Source organism: Ostrea edulis, chromosome 2 (genome assembly GCF_947568905.1).
Source record: "Ostrea edulis chromosome 2, xbOstEdul1.1, whole genome shotgun sequence".
Lineage (NCBI taxonomy): Eukaryota > Metazoa > Mollusca > Bivalvia > Ostreida > Ostreidae > Ostrea > Ostrea edulis.
Window position 1 is genome coordinate 60,930,454 of NC_079165.1, and position 18,802 is coordinate 60,949,255.

The 18,802-nt window shown below is 33.9% G+C and overlaps 1 protein-coding gene across 9 annotated transcripts in view; it reads left to right on the forward strand.

The window, feature by feature from the left end:
- LOC125681821 (cGMP-dependent 3',5'-cyclic phosphodiesterase-like) overlaps positions 1 to 18,802 on the forward strand; it is a 107,589-nt gene that overhangs the window by 23,396 nt on the left and 65,391 nt on the right. For 7 of the 9 annotated variants that reach the window (XM_056154671.1, XM_056154668.1, XM_056154667.1 and 4 more), the window contains exons 7-8: positions 11,067 to 11,196; positions 13,418 to 13,470. In XM_056154671.1, the coding sequence (XP_056010646.1) occupies positions 11,067 to 11,196; positions 13,418 to 13,470 (183 nt within the window). Of the gene's footprint in view, positions 1 to 6,148; positions 7,552 to 7,599; positions 7,787 to 11,066; positions 11,197 to 13,417; positions 13,471 to 18,802 lie in introns of those variants that run through there. The other 2 variants (XM_056154672.1, XM_056154673.1) reach the window with 2 other exon arrangements.

The following is an 18,802-nucleotide window of genomic DNA, read 5'->3' on the forward strand; positions in this document are numbered from 1 at the left end:
TGTTCTATTTCGAAAAATATATCAACCAAATTAATAAATGACAGCATTTGATGTAGTTCCAAGTCTGAACTACCCGTATCATAAATTATAAAACTGAAATACACGTATGGGAGTATAAAAATAGAAGATATATTAGATGAACCAGAAACTGTAATATTACACAGATTTAGAACTTTTTTATTAATCAATCCTTCCGCCACAAAATATAGTCCCTGCAAAACCCTTTCAAAATTTGAATTGACACAATTTTTTTCAATTGGATAGGGTTCAGATTTGTAATATGTTTGCTCCAATGGGATCAGTATTGAACCAGTGAATACTTAGTTGTAGCATCCTGCACAGTTGTGCTCAAAAGCTCAGGAGCTAACTTCCTTAAGCCTTCTGTTACTGTATAAAATCTAAATGTATATTTAGGAATAGCAGAAAAGGATGCATGTACCAAAAAAATGGTGAACTTTGCAACCTCAGGGTTTTGACTCCAAGATGGGTCCAAATTAGTCACATTGTTTAATGTTACTACTATATTATATCATGTAAAGCCTTTCATCAGTGTATGCAGTTTTGAGGGCATTGAAGTTTTAAGAACACATTTTGTTTTATACTGTTGCTGAATATCAGAATTTAGCTTAGATATTCAGAACAGGAAATTTTTTTAGATTTCATTGCCATTGGGAGTAGTGATACTTTTAACTACGACTCAGGTGACCAATATGGCCTGTGGGCCTCTTGTTGAATGGGGGTTGGAAAAGATTTGTAACAGCCCTTGTTACCATTAGTGCTACTTTAAAAATTTTCCTATGCTCCTGTAATCGGAGATTTATTAGTATGTGGTTTTTCAGTCACTTTTCCTTTTTCCACCAAAGTGATGTCGGATGACACAAACTAACAGAGTTTGAATTTAGATTTTTATCTGACATCAATATGATCCAAAATTCACTGTCAAGGAATTTGCGTTACATCCCCCAAAGCTTTGTATCCAATTTTTCAAACTAAAGATATCACTATAAAAGTTGTTGCAAATTGAAGATTGGTATCAGGATCATGTTACCTAGGCAGGCCTAGATAGTGTCACTTGAAACAATTGAAATACAATTAAAATTTATAAATTCATTAACACAGAGTGATGTAACAGGGACACTGCAAGTTTAAATCAAATTTATAAATAAGAGATCATATAAAAATCTTTATTGTGACTTTCATTTTACTTCCTTTTTTATAATTCTTATTTACTGTAAAATCTTAATACTATTATATGAATTCAACACCTGTTCCAGACGTAACAGGACACAGACTTCAACACAAATATAAGAAAATCACCACCAATATTGAAATAAATTGAAGAAAATGTTCATTCAAGGAATGCACCTGCTTTCAAACATTATTTTAGTTAAGTTTGCACAATCATATACCAAAGGAAGAAAATACTTTTGCTCATTTGAAAAAAAAAGATGTAATACTGGACACCAAAAGTCTTCCATCGAACCTACTTGTTAGAATTTTCTTATTTGTAAGCTTTTAATCTGAATCAGATCGAAGGAAGCATCAATAAAATAACAACTGAAATAAAAAATAAGTACACATTTTTACAAATTTCCAGTTTTATTTCAATCAGGCCATAATATCCAGGCGGCGGCTATGTTACGATGATACATTCTTCTAATATTGTCCGTGTTACATCTTTCATATATTTTTAGAAATTTTATATAGAATTTACTTTACAGTTATTTCTTGACACAATATAGTTTCACTCAATCAAATAAAAATTTAATCATATGGAAAAGAACATTTTTGAATACACAGATTTAGGCAATTTTTGTTTGGAGAGCTTGATGTAACTATGGACACGATCAATCCAAATAGATTGACATAAACCCGGTGTCAATGTAGCGTACGTTGTTCAATATTTACAACTTAAAAGAAATTCAATTTTTATTCCTTTCTAAACAACCCGAATCTGTGTTATAAATGTTTCAGGAAACATCTTTAAATCTACGACAAAGTTTGCAATCACAAAAATGAGAGATGTAACATGTGGAGGACACCCCTACTACTTTCGCCTCGTCCATTGTTTTCTTGGAACTGATCCAACACGTGCACATGTCTATACTGAAAATGAAAGCAAAGACCAGACAATGTCGTAAAAACAGGGTGTTTGTCACCTGGTCATTCATTTGTGTCATATTTGGCATGTTTAGACAGACGTAACGTTTGGACACGAAAACGTAAATTAAATTAGGATGATTATTTTTTAAATAATTAATTTAGATTTTGATACTCCACTGTTCTTAAAACAGTATTACGACATCTATACTTGCTATAGATAGAACACATTGATCGTAGTTTTCCCTCGTGTATCTGAACTAAGCGGTAAGAGAGATGTAACAAAATTGACACAAAATGTTACATCCCCGAGCATTAAATTTGAATTTCGTTAATTCTTTTAAAAACCTGGATATCTTCTTATCAGACACATTTAAATGAAAGATGTTTTTATATTGAAAATACAATCAAGAAAATTGGGTAGAATTATTTTATGTGACAACGGTGACGCAACATTTCTGCAGGTGATGAGAAAAAATGTCACAGAGAATGTCCACTGATTTGTAAGAAAAACAATTGTAAAAAGGTGAAATACTTCACTGACAATCATTGAAACATCATTAGTTATCGAATATGAGCATTACGAAATTGATTAATTAGTTTATTCATGAAAATTGTAAAACAATGGGAAATTAACGGCGATTTAGATAGACGTAATGCTAATTCCTTGACAGCGTATTCTGGATCATATTTCAAATGATCTGGCCCCTAAAAAGGCACAATTTTTCCTACGAAATATTCTTAAAATATTTTTTAGTGTAGGCGGGTCTTTTCTGATGACTTTGTCTGGCATTTGTCTGTCCATAAACTTTTAACATTTTTTACTTCTTCAGAACCAGTTTTTTCATTCGAAAACTTGCCACAATTTATGGTTGGGTAAAAGAGGATTCAAGTTTGTTCAAATGAATTAAGTGCAATCACCCATTTTGAAGTGAAGATAATTAAAAATTTGTGAAAATTTTGTGGCATCTTTGAAAAATCTTCCCAAGAACCGCTGGGCCAATTTCAATCGAACTTGGCACAAATTGCCCTTGGGTAAAGGGAATATAACTTTATTCAAATGATGGGCCATGCTCCATCTAAAGGGGAGATAATCAAGAAAAGGCAAAAATAGGGTGGGGTCTTTCTTTCTTCTGTCTGTCTGTCAGTTTGAAACTTTAACCTTGTTCATAACTTTTGAATGGTGAGTTATAGGGCTCCCATATTTCATATATGTATTCCTTGTGGCACTAAAGTTTTTTACCAAGGAGTTTGACCTACTTTTAAGAAAACCTAAGCTATTCAATATCTCCTAAACTGTTTAAGGTAGATTGTATCTTGTTTAACGTCTCTTTTGAGAATTTTTCACTCATATGGAGATGTCACCAAGACTGGTGAAGGGCTTCAAATTTAGGCCTTTGCTCGGGGCTTTTGGCCATTGAGCACTGAGGGTTCTTTAACGTGCCACACCTACTGTGACATGGGACATCCGTTTTTAAAGTCATCTCCAAGGACCCGTGACATTCACACCTGATGCCGAGCATTTGGCGATGAAACTGTTACTACCTGTTTTAACGACTTAGGTCTTTCGCGGCCGGGATTCGCACCCTGGCCTTCCGCATGCGGGGTGAACGCTCTAACCTCTAGGCCACCATGGCGGTCGGTAGAGCTTTCATATTTTGGATATAGATTTTTGAGTCGGCTCGCGAAGCAAGATGCTCCTTGCTATCAACGGCATGCAGATTTATCGCGTATCACAAACTTTCTGTTTATTCTTACACCAACAGCAAATAAATCCTGCGTACAAAGATCTTCAAAAATTGTTCATTTGCTTTTTGAACAGCTTCATTAAGTTTTTGAAGACATATCATACATGTATGTTGACATTCTTATAACAATGTAATTTAAATGAATCCTCTCAATACGTTTAAATAAACTAAACATAGTGCGCATGAATACATGATGTAAGCAACAGGCGGTTTTTTTTTTTTTTACATGTGACGTACGTGTGTATAAATATATCAACTATAAAAATAGATTCGTAAACATGAAACAAATAACTTGTAAGTAAATATTTCATAGTGAAGAAAGTAATATCTCGCTTTCTTAGGTTGGAAAAGCATAGTAAATATTTGAAAATGATATTGGTATATTACGACCAATCATACTCCCCGTCGAGGCCTCTTCGAAAGTGTGTCAAAGCTTAAACCCAATCTAATTAAAATCAGACTTCTTAGATCCGCGCCGTATACTCTGCGTAAGTAAGATAGCGATTGTGAGCGTATCCTAGGATCTGATTTTAATTAGATTGAGCTTAAACCATGTGACTATTTCTGCGGGAATCTACCGGGGTGATACGAGTAAAGCACGTTCAGTTTGTTATGTTTTCTCTTTAAGACTTTTCTACAGTCAGATATAGATAATCACATTTACGGTGATTTACCGTATTTTGCCGAATATATTTAATATGCATCCCCTTTTGCCAAGTTTTGGGGCCTTTAAATTGTTAATACCATTGTTCGTGTGTACAATCGCATTTACTCATTTAGCTTCACAAGAAATCTTTGTGGAAATAATGCAGGTTCTCAAAATAGCATGCACTAGAATTTGTATACAGTGCAGCAAATTTGTTTTTTTAAGAAAACGGCAATCTTGTCCTTATACACACTACATAGCAGTATTTTCGGGGAAGTAATGTTAATTTCAGCAAAGCATGAGAGTTTGTAGCAATAAAGTTTTAACAGACTCGATATTTTCTTTGTTTAAAGTTCAAATGGCCGATGTGAGCTTTTAATGTTTTGTAATCAAAACATCACCCAAACTTTGAAAAATGACGTACCAAGGTGCGATATAACGACCCCCCCCCCCCCTCGGTAATTATAAACATATCAATAATCAAAGCCAGTAATTTAATTGGTACTAAATGAAGAATTCAAACATAATCCTTTAAAATTTTGCCGCATTTAGATGGGTAAGGACATCAGTGGTTTACTGCAAAAGGAAAGTTAAAACTCAAAAGTAATCGCATATTCCCAGACCCATGAAAAACGTGCAACATGCAGAAATCTGACAAAAACAAAGTGACAAAGGACGTGTACACAAAACATGTGCTAGTCACGGTATCATAATATCATGGCAGTTTTAAAAATTGCACGATGATAAATTTTAATTGGCTATTTCATAATGATTAGCTACAGGGTGTAAGATAATTTAAAAAACAAACAAACAATTTTACGCTTTTAGATAGGTAAACAACGCGGCGAAAAATTATAAGTGCACATTGCATTAATTGACTAAAACAAAATGAGTCAAAAATCTTTAGTGGTATGTATAATGTGTCCCTTCACATAAAAAATAATTAAAAAGTGTGTTTTATATTTGGTTAAATACGAGTGTAAATTAATAAGCATAATGCATTATTCCGATTGTAGTTTTTTCTAGAATTATGGAAGCCCATTAATGTCAATGAAGAACGGAAACCCATTTCAGCCATATTTCTAAATTCATGTGACTGTATATATTTATGAGATTTTGTAAACAATTACTTATGCCCCCTTTCAAAGAGGGGGGGGGGGGGGGTGCTTTGCACTTGTCGGTCGGCAGACCACATGTTCTCTCAATATCTTGGGAACCATTCACTTGATCGTTAGGATATTTCAAATGTTGGTTGGTTATGAGTAGAAGAGGACCCCTATTGATTTTTAGGTCAGAAGGTGAAAAGTCAGTCCACTCTGGACGTCATAGGAATATATTGTCCATTCAATATCTTGAGGACCCTTTGCTTGACAGACATCAAACTTGGTACACTGGTACATCCTAAGGAGTAGATGACCCCTTATGATTCTAAGGTCATATGGTTAAAGGTATAGGAATATACTATCCACTCAATATCTCGAGAACCCTTTGGTTGACGGACATCAAACGTGGAACACTGGTACATCTTAAGAAGTAGATGACCCCTATTGATTTCGAGGTCACATGGTTAAAGATCAAGGGTCAAACTGGACATAGTAATATATTGTCTCCTATATTTCAGGAATCAGTAGCTTGACTGACACCAAACTTGGTACACTGGTTCATCCTATGGAATAGATAACTCCTATCTATTTTAGGTCACATGGTCAAAGGCCAAGGGTCAGTCCATTCTGGAGATAGAAGATATTGTCCACTCAACATCTTGACTTGCATTAGTTTGGTACTATTATCAATTAAATGATGCATGTGTATAACCATTTACAATTTTGCACCACGTTGGGAGTGGGGGTATTGTTGTATTTTTGTATTGTTTTACAAACATTTCTTGTTTTCTTTATTGTTTTGATGGTAGCATTTTATGACTAGTTGATGAATAAACTCAAAATATGCACAGATAGTCAGTACAGTAAAAACAGCGATGTTTCTTACAGATGTCAACTGCATAGTCATTGTAACATATTGACTAAAGTTTAAGCTCAAGGAATTGATTTGCTAAACTTTTTTGTAAAACCATTATGGTACTTATTTGATAATGTGGTTTTCTGTTGTGATATACAGTACTATATGACTACATAATGATTTTCTTCCAATTCTTAGCATTTGTACATTATGGATTGTTTAGCACAATCATCAGTTAGCAATTACTCTTTACATCCATGTTGGATATGTACATGTAATTTAAATGGCAGTGGTCATGACTAGTCAAATTTAGTCACCTTACACAGTTATGATGCATTAAGTATAAATCCTGCTAAAAGAAGTGTGCATATGCAAACTCACACACATGATGTTCGTCATCCTTGATTACTACTATCTTGCTCCTTCAAGATTACCTATTCCAGTTGACAATGAAGAGCGAGTCGACTCTCAGGTCCTTCAGGCCTTTGATTTTATGGAAAGACCTTTCATTTCATACTTTGATATATGACCTTTTGATCTTGACCTATATAGAACAGCAAGGTCATGTTGGTCATAATGATATTTAGCCATCCCCAATTGTAACAGAAATCTTTTTTAACACTGGCCATTTGGGCCTCTGTATCTGGACTGTTTACTAAATTAGCTGGCCCAAATCAGACAGAAAGAATAATTTTTTTTCAGTTTTGAAAAGAAATTTGAAGAAAAAGAGTTAAAAAGTACAATTTGACCTACTTATAGGTTTAGTAAAAATTAGTTCAAGGGTGTTAAAAACACTATCTTTATTGATTCTGATTAAAATTATTTCTCCATTTCAATGCATGGATATATAATCTTATTATAATATGATATAACTGAAAGGCAGTGACATGATGAAAAACACAGGCCTGATGGTCTTGTATATGTAATACTTTTACAAGCCCAACCCCAATTTAAGTGGACTTGGACTTCAGGCCATGACTAATATTCAAAGACTGGATTCCCATGTTGTGTGAATTCAAGTTTGATTATATCGTGATCCTTATTGGTCCTCAGTACACAACTTCTGAGATTCGAGATATCAGCTCTTCTGTGATGGAGGTACATTCAGTGTTCTGTTGAACACTTGGGTGGGTACAAGATGTATACAATAGACTAGCTATGTCAATTCGGATAAAAGTAATGAAAGTGTAAATTTTGTTTATATCAGCCGTTGGTATACATTAAACTGACCATATCAAGAATAATATTTGTTTGAATTAGGCCATTAGATTAAATATGAAATTATTTTTTATTTCCTCCTCAGCACGAGTGATATTTTAATCAAAGAAAAATGGTGATTATCGATTTTTGTTTGAGCTAATTTATTATTAAATACTAATAAACTTAATAATATTGTGTTTCCCTGCAGATTGGGTGGTTGCATGATGTCTGATAATCAGCCTTAAGTCAATACAGTGTATATGAAGGCAGCGATGAGCATTTGTACCCACTTCGTGTGGACGATGTATGTTTTGCGTCTCACTGTGCGTTAGAGTTCCACAAAGGGAAAGAACTATTGGGCAACTATGAAATTGCGTATTGGGGTCAAAATTACTCATAGGAATAAATATTGAAAAAAATCTTTTAAAAACCACATGTCATGGTGACTTAGGTGAGTGATGTGGCCCATGTGTCTTGTTTTCTTGTGTTTGAGGGCTGTTTGGGCTGGCATCCTTAGAAGTTGCACAAAATAAAGACCAATCTGGTTTGGCAACCCTAAACTATGCTTAATGTATAATTTACATTACTGTGAAGCTCGGACAGTCAAGTAGACTGTTATTCCGTACACTGTTTATAGAGCTATTGAACTTAATATGTTTGTGAACATTAGCATGTCTCAGTTTAGTGTAGATGCATGAGCTTTGCAAGTGCATTGCTACCACCCAATGAGTGTCAAAATTCACCGATGTTAGTTCAATAACTCCATTATTGTATAGATAAAACATATTTCAGTTGTTTTTTATTGATGATTTATTCATGTTCTCATCAAGAATATAAAGTTTTATTGGCGCTGATGTGAATGCAATATTGTAGATATACACAGTTCAACATTCAACTAATTGCATCAGGCATTATTTCTTGTAAAATGTTTCAAATTATGAATAATAATACTAATCCTTAAAAGTAAATCAAAATTGTATTTGTATGATAAATGAAAAGGGGATTCGAGTTTGCTCAAATGCTTCCCTTCGAAGGGAGATAATCGAGAAAAGGCAAAAATAGAGTTAGATCATTTAAAGATCTTTAAGAACCATGAGACTAGAAAAGTTTAAATTTACATGAAAGGTTCTAGATATAGAGTACATTAATTTTTTTTTCAAATCATGGCCTCCAAGGTGGGACCATAATAGGGGATAAAATTTTTGCAAGCTGATATATATATGGTAGAGAAAATCTTCAAGAATCTTCCTCAAGAACCACTGGGCCAGAAAAGTTAAAATGTATTTGAAAGGTTCCTGACATAGATTAGAGTTGCATTTGTTCAAATCATGGTCCATAGTGTGGTTTTAAGTATATTAAATGTTCCTGTGACCATAATTGAGGGTACACTGTATATTTTGTCGTATCTGTCTGTCCAAAACTTTAGCCTTCTTCATAACTTTTGAGTGATTAGTGACAGTTCTTTCATATTTCACATGTACAGTCTTTTTGATATGACCTTTTATTTGGCTATTAAAGTTTGTAACCTTGTGACCTTGACCTTGGAGTTTGACCTACTTTAAAGAAAACTTTTTTTTTCATGCTTTATTTTTAGACATTTACAATTACATCTACAACTTTAAAGAAAACTTAGCCTATATTCATTATCTCCTGAACTATTTATGATAGGGCTTTCATAACTGCATAAAGAGTTTCTTTGGTAAGGCCTTACATTTCATAATAATCTTTGACTTCCTTGTGATTTTGACCTTGGAGTTCGACCAAAATTTCAAACTTAATTATTTAACTGTTCTCTTAAGTTTTGAATAGTAATAGGGCTCTCATGTGTCATATATACATTCCTTATATGCATTCCTTGTGATGAAACCTTTTTTAATATTAAAGTTTCTAACCTTGTGACCTTGGAGTTAGATCTACTTTTGAAAAACTTTAACTTTGGTCATAACTTTTGAATGGTTAGTGATAGGGCTTTCATATTTTACGTGTGTATTTCTTGAAACAAGACCTTTCTTTTGGTACATAGTGACTTTCACCTTGGAATTTTACCCGCTTTTGAAAAACTTTAACCTAGTCCATAACTTTTGAGTGTTTAGTGATTTCACAAGTGTGTATCCCTTTTGGCACTTTCAGTACCACCATTTTTTATGTAATAACCTTGAACTGGGAGTCTGACCTACATTGGAAAAAAATTAACCTTTGAATGGTTAGTGATAGGGCTTTCATATTTCACACCATGTGGTATTCCTATAGTAACAAGACCTTTCTTTGCTTACCATAATTACTTTGCTGCCATTAGGGGAGGGGGGGGGGGGGGGAGAGAGAGAGGGGGGGGGGGATCAGTATATTGTTTAGGTTATATATTTTAAACTTACATGGATATACAAAATATCATTTCATTTTTGCAAATAATACTACATCTACAAAATCATATTTCAAACAAATTTAACAGGGGAAAGATACATATTTCTTGTCAGTGGAAATATGATGATAAAATACATGTAAGTGTACAACCTTTAATGTCAGTTTGCCTTAAGCAAGGGTGGTTTTCCATCAACAGAGATTTAATTGCACATCTCTTGATTTATTGACAAACCGAGAATACCTTTATCCAGATTTTATGGATGAAGTTTTGGAAATTTCCATCAAATCCTAATGTTACACGAAGCTGTGTTCCCCTAGTTAAGGTAATGATGGAAAGGACCATTAAATCTTCATGTGTGTAGCTGTATCACAGAGTTAGAATGAAGTATGGAGAAAGTCAATACCTGTGAATAAATCATTCATGTAATGGTATGACTGTGAAACTTTGAAACATCAAAACCAATTTTATGTTGAGGCAATTAAACTAGTGGTAATATAGATAGACACGGTCTCTCTGTCATATACTGGCCTGAGTTTGTCTAGACCTCTGAAACAGATAGATTGCATGAAGTGGAAAACAGCTTCATTAACTTCATCATAGTTATTCATTTCTAATCAATAACAAATTAGTCACTTTTCAGATTTGAATGTTCCACCAAGAGAAATGCAGGATTTGTGTAACTGCAGACCTTACCGGTTCTTAAGTAGAGTGTAACATTTATGTGATTCGTACTATCATTTGGAATGTCCCTTGTGGCTTTTTCTATAATGAGCAACTGATGTGAAAAGTCCATGGCAAGTGAATTTCAGGAGTTGTATTCTGATGGGGGCATTGATCTGATTAATTGTTAAGTGTGCATGTTGTCTTCCAGAAGAGAAGCTGACTGAGACGACAGCTGTATGGCTGTATCAATAGTTTGATGGTGTGTTGAGGAAGATACAGGATGTCATGTAGCCCACATTTCATGTTATGGATTTTATAGCTAATGCACTGCCCTAATTTGGAGTGTGTCAAGTGAAAAGTTTTGACCATGCATTCTTGTTTCTCCCAGATTGTGGGATGTTACAGAAGGTTGTGTAAATGCCACCAGGACAGCTCTTCAAACTATGCTCCTTCTAACACACCCAATGCTATGACAGCCGATGGCAATGGTGACAAGGATGCTATACTCAGACTCTGTGGTAAGGTCAATTCAATAAGTTTTCATGCTTGGTTAATTTCTGTAATAATATTATTTATGCCACAACATATTGTCTAATCTGTCTAGGGTTTGCAGGCATTGATCTGACGATCCATAGTGGATATTTATAATAGATGAATTCTAAAGTAATATGTCCTTATTTGACAGTTGAACTGTCTTGGGAGATTATCTCCCTGGAACTCCCATGTTCATCAATATACTTATCCTTTTCTATTGATTAGTTTACCATAGTTTACTTTTTGCTATTCCTTACAATCATTTATATGTATGTAATACTAGTTTTAGATGTGGTTGAAGATAAAGAGAATGTTTCTGATGTGCTATTGATCTCAAATGCACAACATTTGGTGACTTTCAGACCATTGTGATGGAATAAAAAAAACTTTATTGATTTTCCAAAATAGTTAAGAACCAGGGGCTTTAAAGTAAAAAAAAATTATTTAAAAAAATACTATATTAAAACAGAAGGCAGAATGTAAAACAATGATATATATATATATATATATATACACATGCATATATATATATATATATATATATATATATATATATATAGATATATATAGATAGATAGATAGATAAATAGATAATAATTACTTTTCGCAATGATCGGTAAAAGTATAGGTAAAAAATTAAAAAAGATACACGAAGATGTTTAGTAAAGCTTTAGCGCTTTCATTTCAAATCTTCAGAAGCTTTAACATTTAGTAACATAGCGAAAGCTTTACTAAACGTCTTCGTGTATCTTTATTTTTTACCTATATATATTGAATATATATATATATACACACTACTTTGTAAAACAGAACTTTTCACTAAGTTCAAATATTTGTATTTGACCTTGAGTGTACCCTGTGGGTCCATTACATTTATTAATTTTTTGTCACAGTAATAATTAAACCTAATATATGCTGTCTCATGTATCTTATTTCACAAAGAAAAGCACTGATCTTTGAACGCAGCATGAAAAGTTATTTTACAAAGTAGATATATTACATTTTCTATGTTTAAAATTTGCCTTTGATATTTTTACAAATTTTAATGAAAGACAATATCCTCATGAATGCATTCATTGCAGTGGTTAACAATGCTTGTATGAATCTTAATAAATATAGTGCATCTATTTCAACGGCTGGGAATTCCAACTAAAATGAAAGTAGAATGTAATTTATATAAAAATTAAATTTCATTTTTGAAAATTCATAAGGGTATGAACTGCAATGCATCACGCCTTCATACTTTTTATGAAGTATGCCTGGCGTAAAGTCCACTTGTGTTTTCAAAAAAGAAATTTATTAAGTATACAGAATAAATAGGATGCTTGTATTATAGGGGATCAAAGATAACGAAGCATGCATGGTAATGTCTGCATTTACTTCAAGCTTCCATTGTTAATAAACTTGCATAATGCAATAAACCTAGACATTCATTCCTTAATTTTAAATATTAGTATATTCAGTAGGTGGACCTGCCTATCACAAATTTGCTAATATTGTATGATCTTATCATTCTATTGGATATAATAAATCTTAGCTAGATAATTCAGAAATGATTATTTGATTATTCCATGACCATGTATCTTGATACAAACTACAAATTTGGATATTATTTCCAATGGTAATGAAACTGTACAATATTCAAGTTACTGATAGTGCTGCTTGCCATGGTCACTGTAAAGTAATTACTGGGGTTGACTAATATTTTAGAAATGATTCATACAAAAGAGGTTAGTGGGCTGTATCAAATTCTGCCATGTACATGTATATATACGATAATGAAGTTGGAGAAGTAATTGAGAAGAGGGAAGAGTGATCCATGTGAAGTAAAGATTATTAAGAATCAGGAAATGAAGAACTCAATTGCTGGGGCACAGTTCATGCAAGGTTGAATATTAGTTTTAGTAATGACTCTTCAATGATTCTTTCCCTGTGGTGCTTCGATGAAAAACATTGGAATTGCATTGATGATTTATTGTCATTCATTAAATCACCTGTTCTTTGATGGTGCTCCCATATAATGATCTTGTTTGACAGCTATTACAGCACTGTCTGAATTATTTCTTCATATTGCACCTCATTTCTGTAATGTGTCACTCAACAGTTAATTATCTAAAGTAGTAAGAATTATATGTCCAAATTCCATTTAGCTCTCATAAAACTTACTGAAAAATGAAATATGATTGTGTTTTTGCACTTTTGTAGGTGACCTTTATGATCAAGATGCATCAAGGCTTCAGCTGAAAGTCATTCGATTTGTAAGTTGAATTATAGGACATACATGTATTGCATTACATAGTTTGTCAGACGAACATTCCAACTAATTAATTTAGGTCACCCGAGTCGCTCAGGTCTCAGGTGCTCTTCTACAGCCAGAGCTCATTTGTCATTGAGAGTCATCTTTTCATCTTCTTTGTATAAAAGGATGAAGCAATCTATGGATGAATGCTAGAAAGGTTGTGATTTGCAAGTTCTGCACTCCCATAAGGTTTCAGTTGGTAGAGCCATAACCTCCAAATAGATGTATATTTAAATTTTTATGTTTTTGGTCAACTGAGTCACTCAGGTGACCTATTGCTATCTGTTTTTGTCCATCATTGTGCGTTGAGTGTAAACTTTACAACATTTTAGCTTCTTCTCTGAAACCAATTTTGCTCTTTCTCTCTCTCTCTCTCTCTCTCTCTCTCTCTCTCTCTCTCTCTCTCACTAAATTTTTATTAGTTGAGTACTTATTAAAAGTAATGTTCATCAATTCTAAATGTTTCAGTGTTTTTGTGAGTAAAAATCATATAAGGGTAAACATGGTAATTAAAGTCAAACACGTTTTAATTAATACTTTAAAAAAATCTTATGATGGAAAAACAATGAAATGTACATTATATGAAACTGAACTTACATTCTATGGAGGGTGTCGACAAAGGACAAAAAACATATTGTATCATATTGATTAAAGGCCGACACTCATCAGAATCATTGAACTCTTCGTCAAAATCTTCAATTGAAAATGTCCTGTCAGTTCCTGCAAAAATGCCAAATTACAGATCCCCCCTAAAAAATTTGTTGCCAACATGAGTCAGTGATTCAGTTGGAACTATAGGCATCAGATTAATTATGGGTCCAGTTTATAACGCGCACCCTCAAAGTTTGGTTAGTTTCCTTGGAAAAATGCACGGTGCACCCCCAAAATTTTCTCAGAAAAAAGCATGACCTAGCTATGTTTATTATGCATGAAAAAGATAATGAAATGAAATAAGAATTCATAAATAATAAATTTAAAGTCTTGTATTGCATGTTTATGTACTTTTCATGCTAGGGTACTTGAGTATGAATAAACCCAAGCCTGTCTGTCATGATATTGTTTTACATTGTTCTAGCTATGTGTACAATTAATACGATGTCTTCAACAATGAATTCAAACGGCTATCCAAATAAACAGTCAGCTATCTTGTGAACTCGGCTATCCATGTGCACTGAGGTGTTACTGATGACTTACGCACACTTGTACCCTGTCAGTCCATTTTGTGTTTTTACTCAGTACTCGACCATCGCTTGACTAAAGCTTGAGTATTCGACCAAGCTATTCGATTAAAATTGACATTCCTATTATATTTATAGATATATACACTTGTACATCACATGTACATCTTTTTGTCAAGGGGAACAAAAATTGTGAATTTCATGAACCCTGCTTCTTGTGGCCTGAGAGATTTGACCAATCTATCCAAACTCTTTTTTGCTTCTAGACATCAAGCAGTCAAACCAATAGTATGATTATAATGAGCAATGAGCCCATTCATGAAGGGTTCATTCCCAGTGTGGAGCTTAGAGCATATATTAAAAATGCATTAAATCTCAGAAAATCCTCTTTACTTCTGGACATCAAGGAGGCAAACTATTTGAGCCCTCTACCAAAGTACTTTGAAATTCGTGACCCCAGGGTTCAGTCTTTAGGGTGGGACTAAGTTGGTCATACATTGAAAATGCATTTTATCTTACAAAATCTTCTTTACTTCCGGACATCAGGCAGTCAAACTGTTGGTACGATTGTGATGAGCAATGAGCCCTATACCAAAACTGAGAGATTCATGGCCCCTGGGTTCATGGTTCATGTCCCAGGACCGGCTAAGTTGGTCATTTGTTGGAATATGCAGGGTGAAGCTAAGATGGTCATATATTGAAAATTTATGTATTTTATCTCAGAAAATCTTTATTTTTTGGACATCAAGGAGGTAGAATATTTGCATGATTATATCAATTGAGCATTGGGCCCTCAATCAAAATTGTGAAATTCATAACCCTTATAGGGTTCAAGTTCCATGGTGGGACTGCTGGACATCAAGCAATCAAACTGTATGATTTTGATGAGCAATGTGAAATTTATGACCTGGCCCTGAATGGGGCTTTAAAATAGTTGATCATATGTTAAAATTGCAATATATTTTTAAAAATCTTTACCCCTGTACATCGAACAGGTAAACTGTTTGCATGATTACCTATGAGCAATGAGTCCTCTTTAAAAACTCAAAAATTCACTTGACAATTTAATTGATAAGCATTAGAGAACTCTAATAGAAAATCACAATTTTCCTGTGATTTGATAACACTTGCAAACACTGGTACATCTTCAGGAGAAGATGTCCCCTATTGATTTTGAGGTCACATGGTCAAAGGTCAAGGGTCAAACTGGACATAGGTATATACTTTCTGCTCAATATCTTGAAAACCCTTTGCTTGACAGACATCAAACTTGGTACACTGGTACATCTTTAGGAGTAGATGACCCCTATTAATTTTGAGGTCACATGGTCAAAGGTCAGTGGTTAAACTGGACATAGTAATATATTGTCTCCTATATTTTAAGAATTATTTGCTTGATTGACACCAAACCTGGTACACTGGTACAGCATAAGGAGTAGATGACCCCTATTGATTTTTAGGTCACTTGGTCAATCCACTCCTGACATTGGAAGATATTGTCTGCTCAATATTTTGGATTGGTGATACTACTATCAATCAAATTATACATGTGCATAACCCTTTTCAATTTTGCACCACGGGGGGCATATATTTTTACAAATATCTTGTTTTGACTGACTATTGTCCAGTCAGAACGTAGTAGGCAGAGCCCAGACATCTGCATTGAATGAAATAGTTACATAGGGGGTGTCACCATAGGCTTGTCATGGATAATGTAAATAAAGATTATAGAGGTATTGAGGAAATTCGAACTATGATCATAACATTTTTTTCTACTCTATGATGCAGATTTTTAGTTTCCTGTTATCTAATTTCTTAATATATACTAGTATGCTGTAAAAAATTTATTTCATAAACTTATGAAATTGACTTCACCCACTGTACATACTAAAAAGGACACTGCAGTGCTGTGACCACTCTTCAAAACATAGTGTATACCACATTTGATAACTTGCTTGGGTATTTGTTATTCAATGTATATTTAGACACAATTTGCCAATAAATCGTGATTTGTTTTAAACATGAATATACATGAAATTCAAAATATATTCTATTGTATTTAGATATACATTGTATTGATCAACAGCTGTTTTCAGCTGTCTTCCATCTTAACCCGACCGAGACACGCTGCAACTGTTTTATTCACATGACAGCGCTGATATCCAGACTACTACGTTCTGATTGGATGATAGTCAGGCTTAACAATTCTCTGAAACTTTTCTCAAGATCACACCCATTGACTCCAATATTTCACAATATATTAAAAACACCTTATATAATCTTCTCATGGGCATATTATGAACTTTTTATGTTACTCTTGTTACTCTTTGACACTCTGAAGACAAACTGTGTATGTATTGATCGATTTTAATTATGAAGTCCTTAACTATGAATTCATGATTCCAGGCAGTAAGGTTGAACTAGGGCCCAAGATGAACAAGTATGGAAAATTCCTGTGATTTTTAAAAATTCGTGGACCAATTAGCCTTAAAGATTATTTTTTTTAATTTTGTGTTCCAGAATGTGAGAATGGGACTGCAGATTGACTAAGTTGATCAAAATTAAGAAACTACAGTGTAAATATCTTCAGATTGTGTGCTTAATGTTTTCTGTTCCTTAATCTCGTTAGAAGAGTATGTTCTTCATTATAGTTACAAAGAATGAAATCCTTTTTCTGGTATTCATGTCTAGAGGATGAGGTTGAGAGCCCAGAGTAGGGCTAAGGTGAACTTGTCTGGTAAATGCATACAGTGACCCTGCCTTAAAGTTATAGATTGCCAATAGATGAGAGTTTTCAAGAAAAGCAAAATGGCAGTCAATTTTTTATATTATAAGGCTATCATGAGAAAGAGCAAATTGTATGTATTCATTTCATGAGGCTTAAGAGGCCTCTCAATTTGGTGAATTTTTTGCTCACTGTGCGAGTTATAATAATAAATATGCATATCATGGATAATGTGGATGTTCTATTGGTATAAAAGTGGTTTTGCATGGGCTGTGCTCAAGATCGTAGTGGCTACATAGTACTAGATAGCGTTACAAAGTTGAACCAACATCTAGACTAGCCCTCTGTAAGAATAACATTAGTGTTATTTCATACAATGCATTCATAGACTTGGATATCTAGCCTAGCAGCTAGCTAGGCTAGCTCTACAGTCTTGAACGCAGCCCTGCAGTGTGGCCATACTGTATCAGCATTGTATTGGTCCAGATGAAAGGCCTAATAGCAGGCACAGTGAGCAAGCACAACGTGCTGGCTGATATTGTGAGTCTAAACTTAAACTGCAGTGCACATTCATTTATAAAAATTTTTGTCACAATCCCAAAAGTCCTTCATCATAAATGGCAGAGATCTCACAAAGTCACATCTCCTTGATCTCAGATCATGAACTTGCATACTAGATTATCTAAATTTCATCTTAGTCTTGTTATTCCCTACACAATGCAGTGGGCCACATTAGGCCTAATACATAATGAATGTAATTCCAGGGCAAAACAATAGATGTGTGACGGCAAGGCCTTGGTTTTGACGTCATAATACAACTGAAACAGTGGTAGATATATATTAGGAGTTAAAGGAAAGTCTAGCATACATGCACACGACAAAGAAAATCAACCTTGCCACTTAAATACCATGGCAGAAAAATTCACTATTGTGCATATAATGTTTGTGAAAACATTTGACATCCAATGATCATGATCAAATTGATTAATTTTAGGCTTTTTAAAAAATGGGGGTGTCAAACATGTAGAAATTCATGTATTACTAATATGATGGGAATACTGAAATATTTATTTATTTTGTTTAATTAAAATGTCATTGCTACATTGGGATTATTAGATATATTTTTATGGTTATCACTGCCTTGCTATTAAAAAGAGATTTTTGAAGATATTTTTCTTATTTTGCAATTTTCAGCACAATAGAGATTTTTGTCATTTTCTTTTAATCAAATATCATGATATGCATATATAGCAGGGTTCCAAATTACCGCTCGCCCACTCGCATTGGCGACTAAACTTTGCTTGTGGGCACCCAAAATTTCCGTTCTCGTCGCCCACTTGGCGACCTTAATTGTCCGATCAACATTTTTCTTTCTGACCGATCCGAGT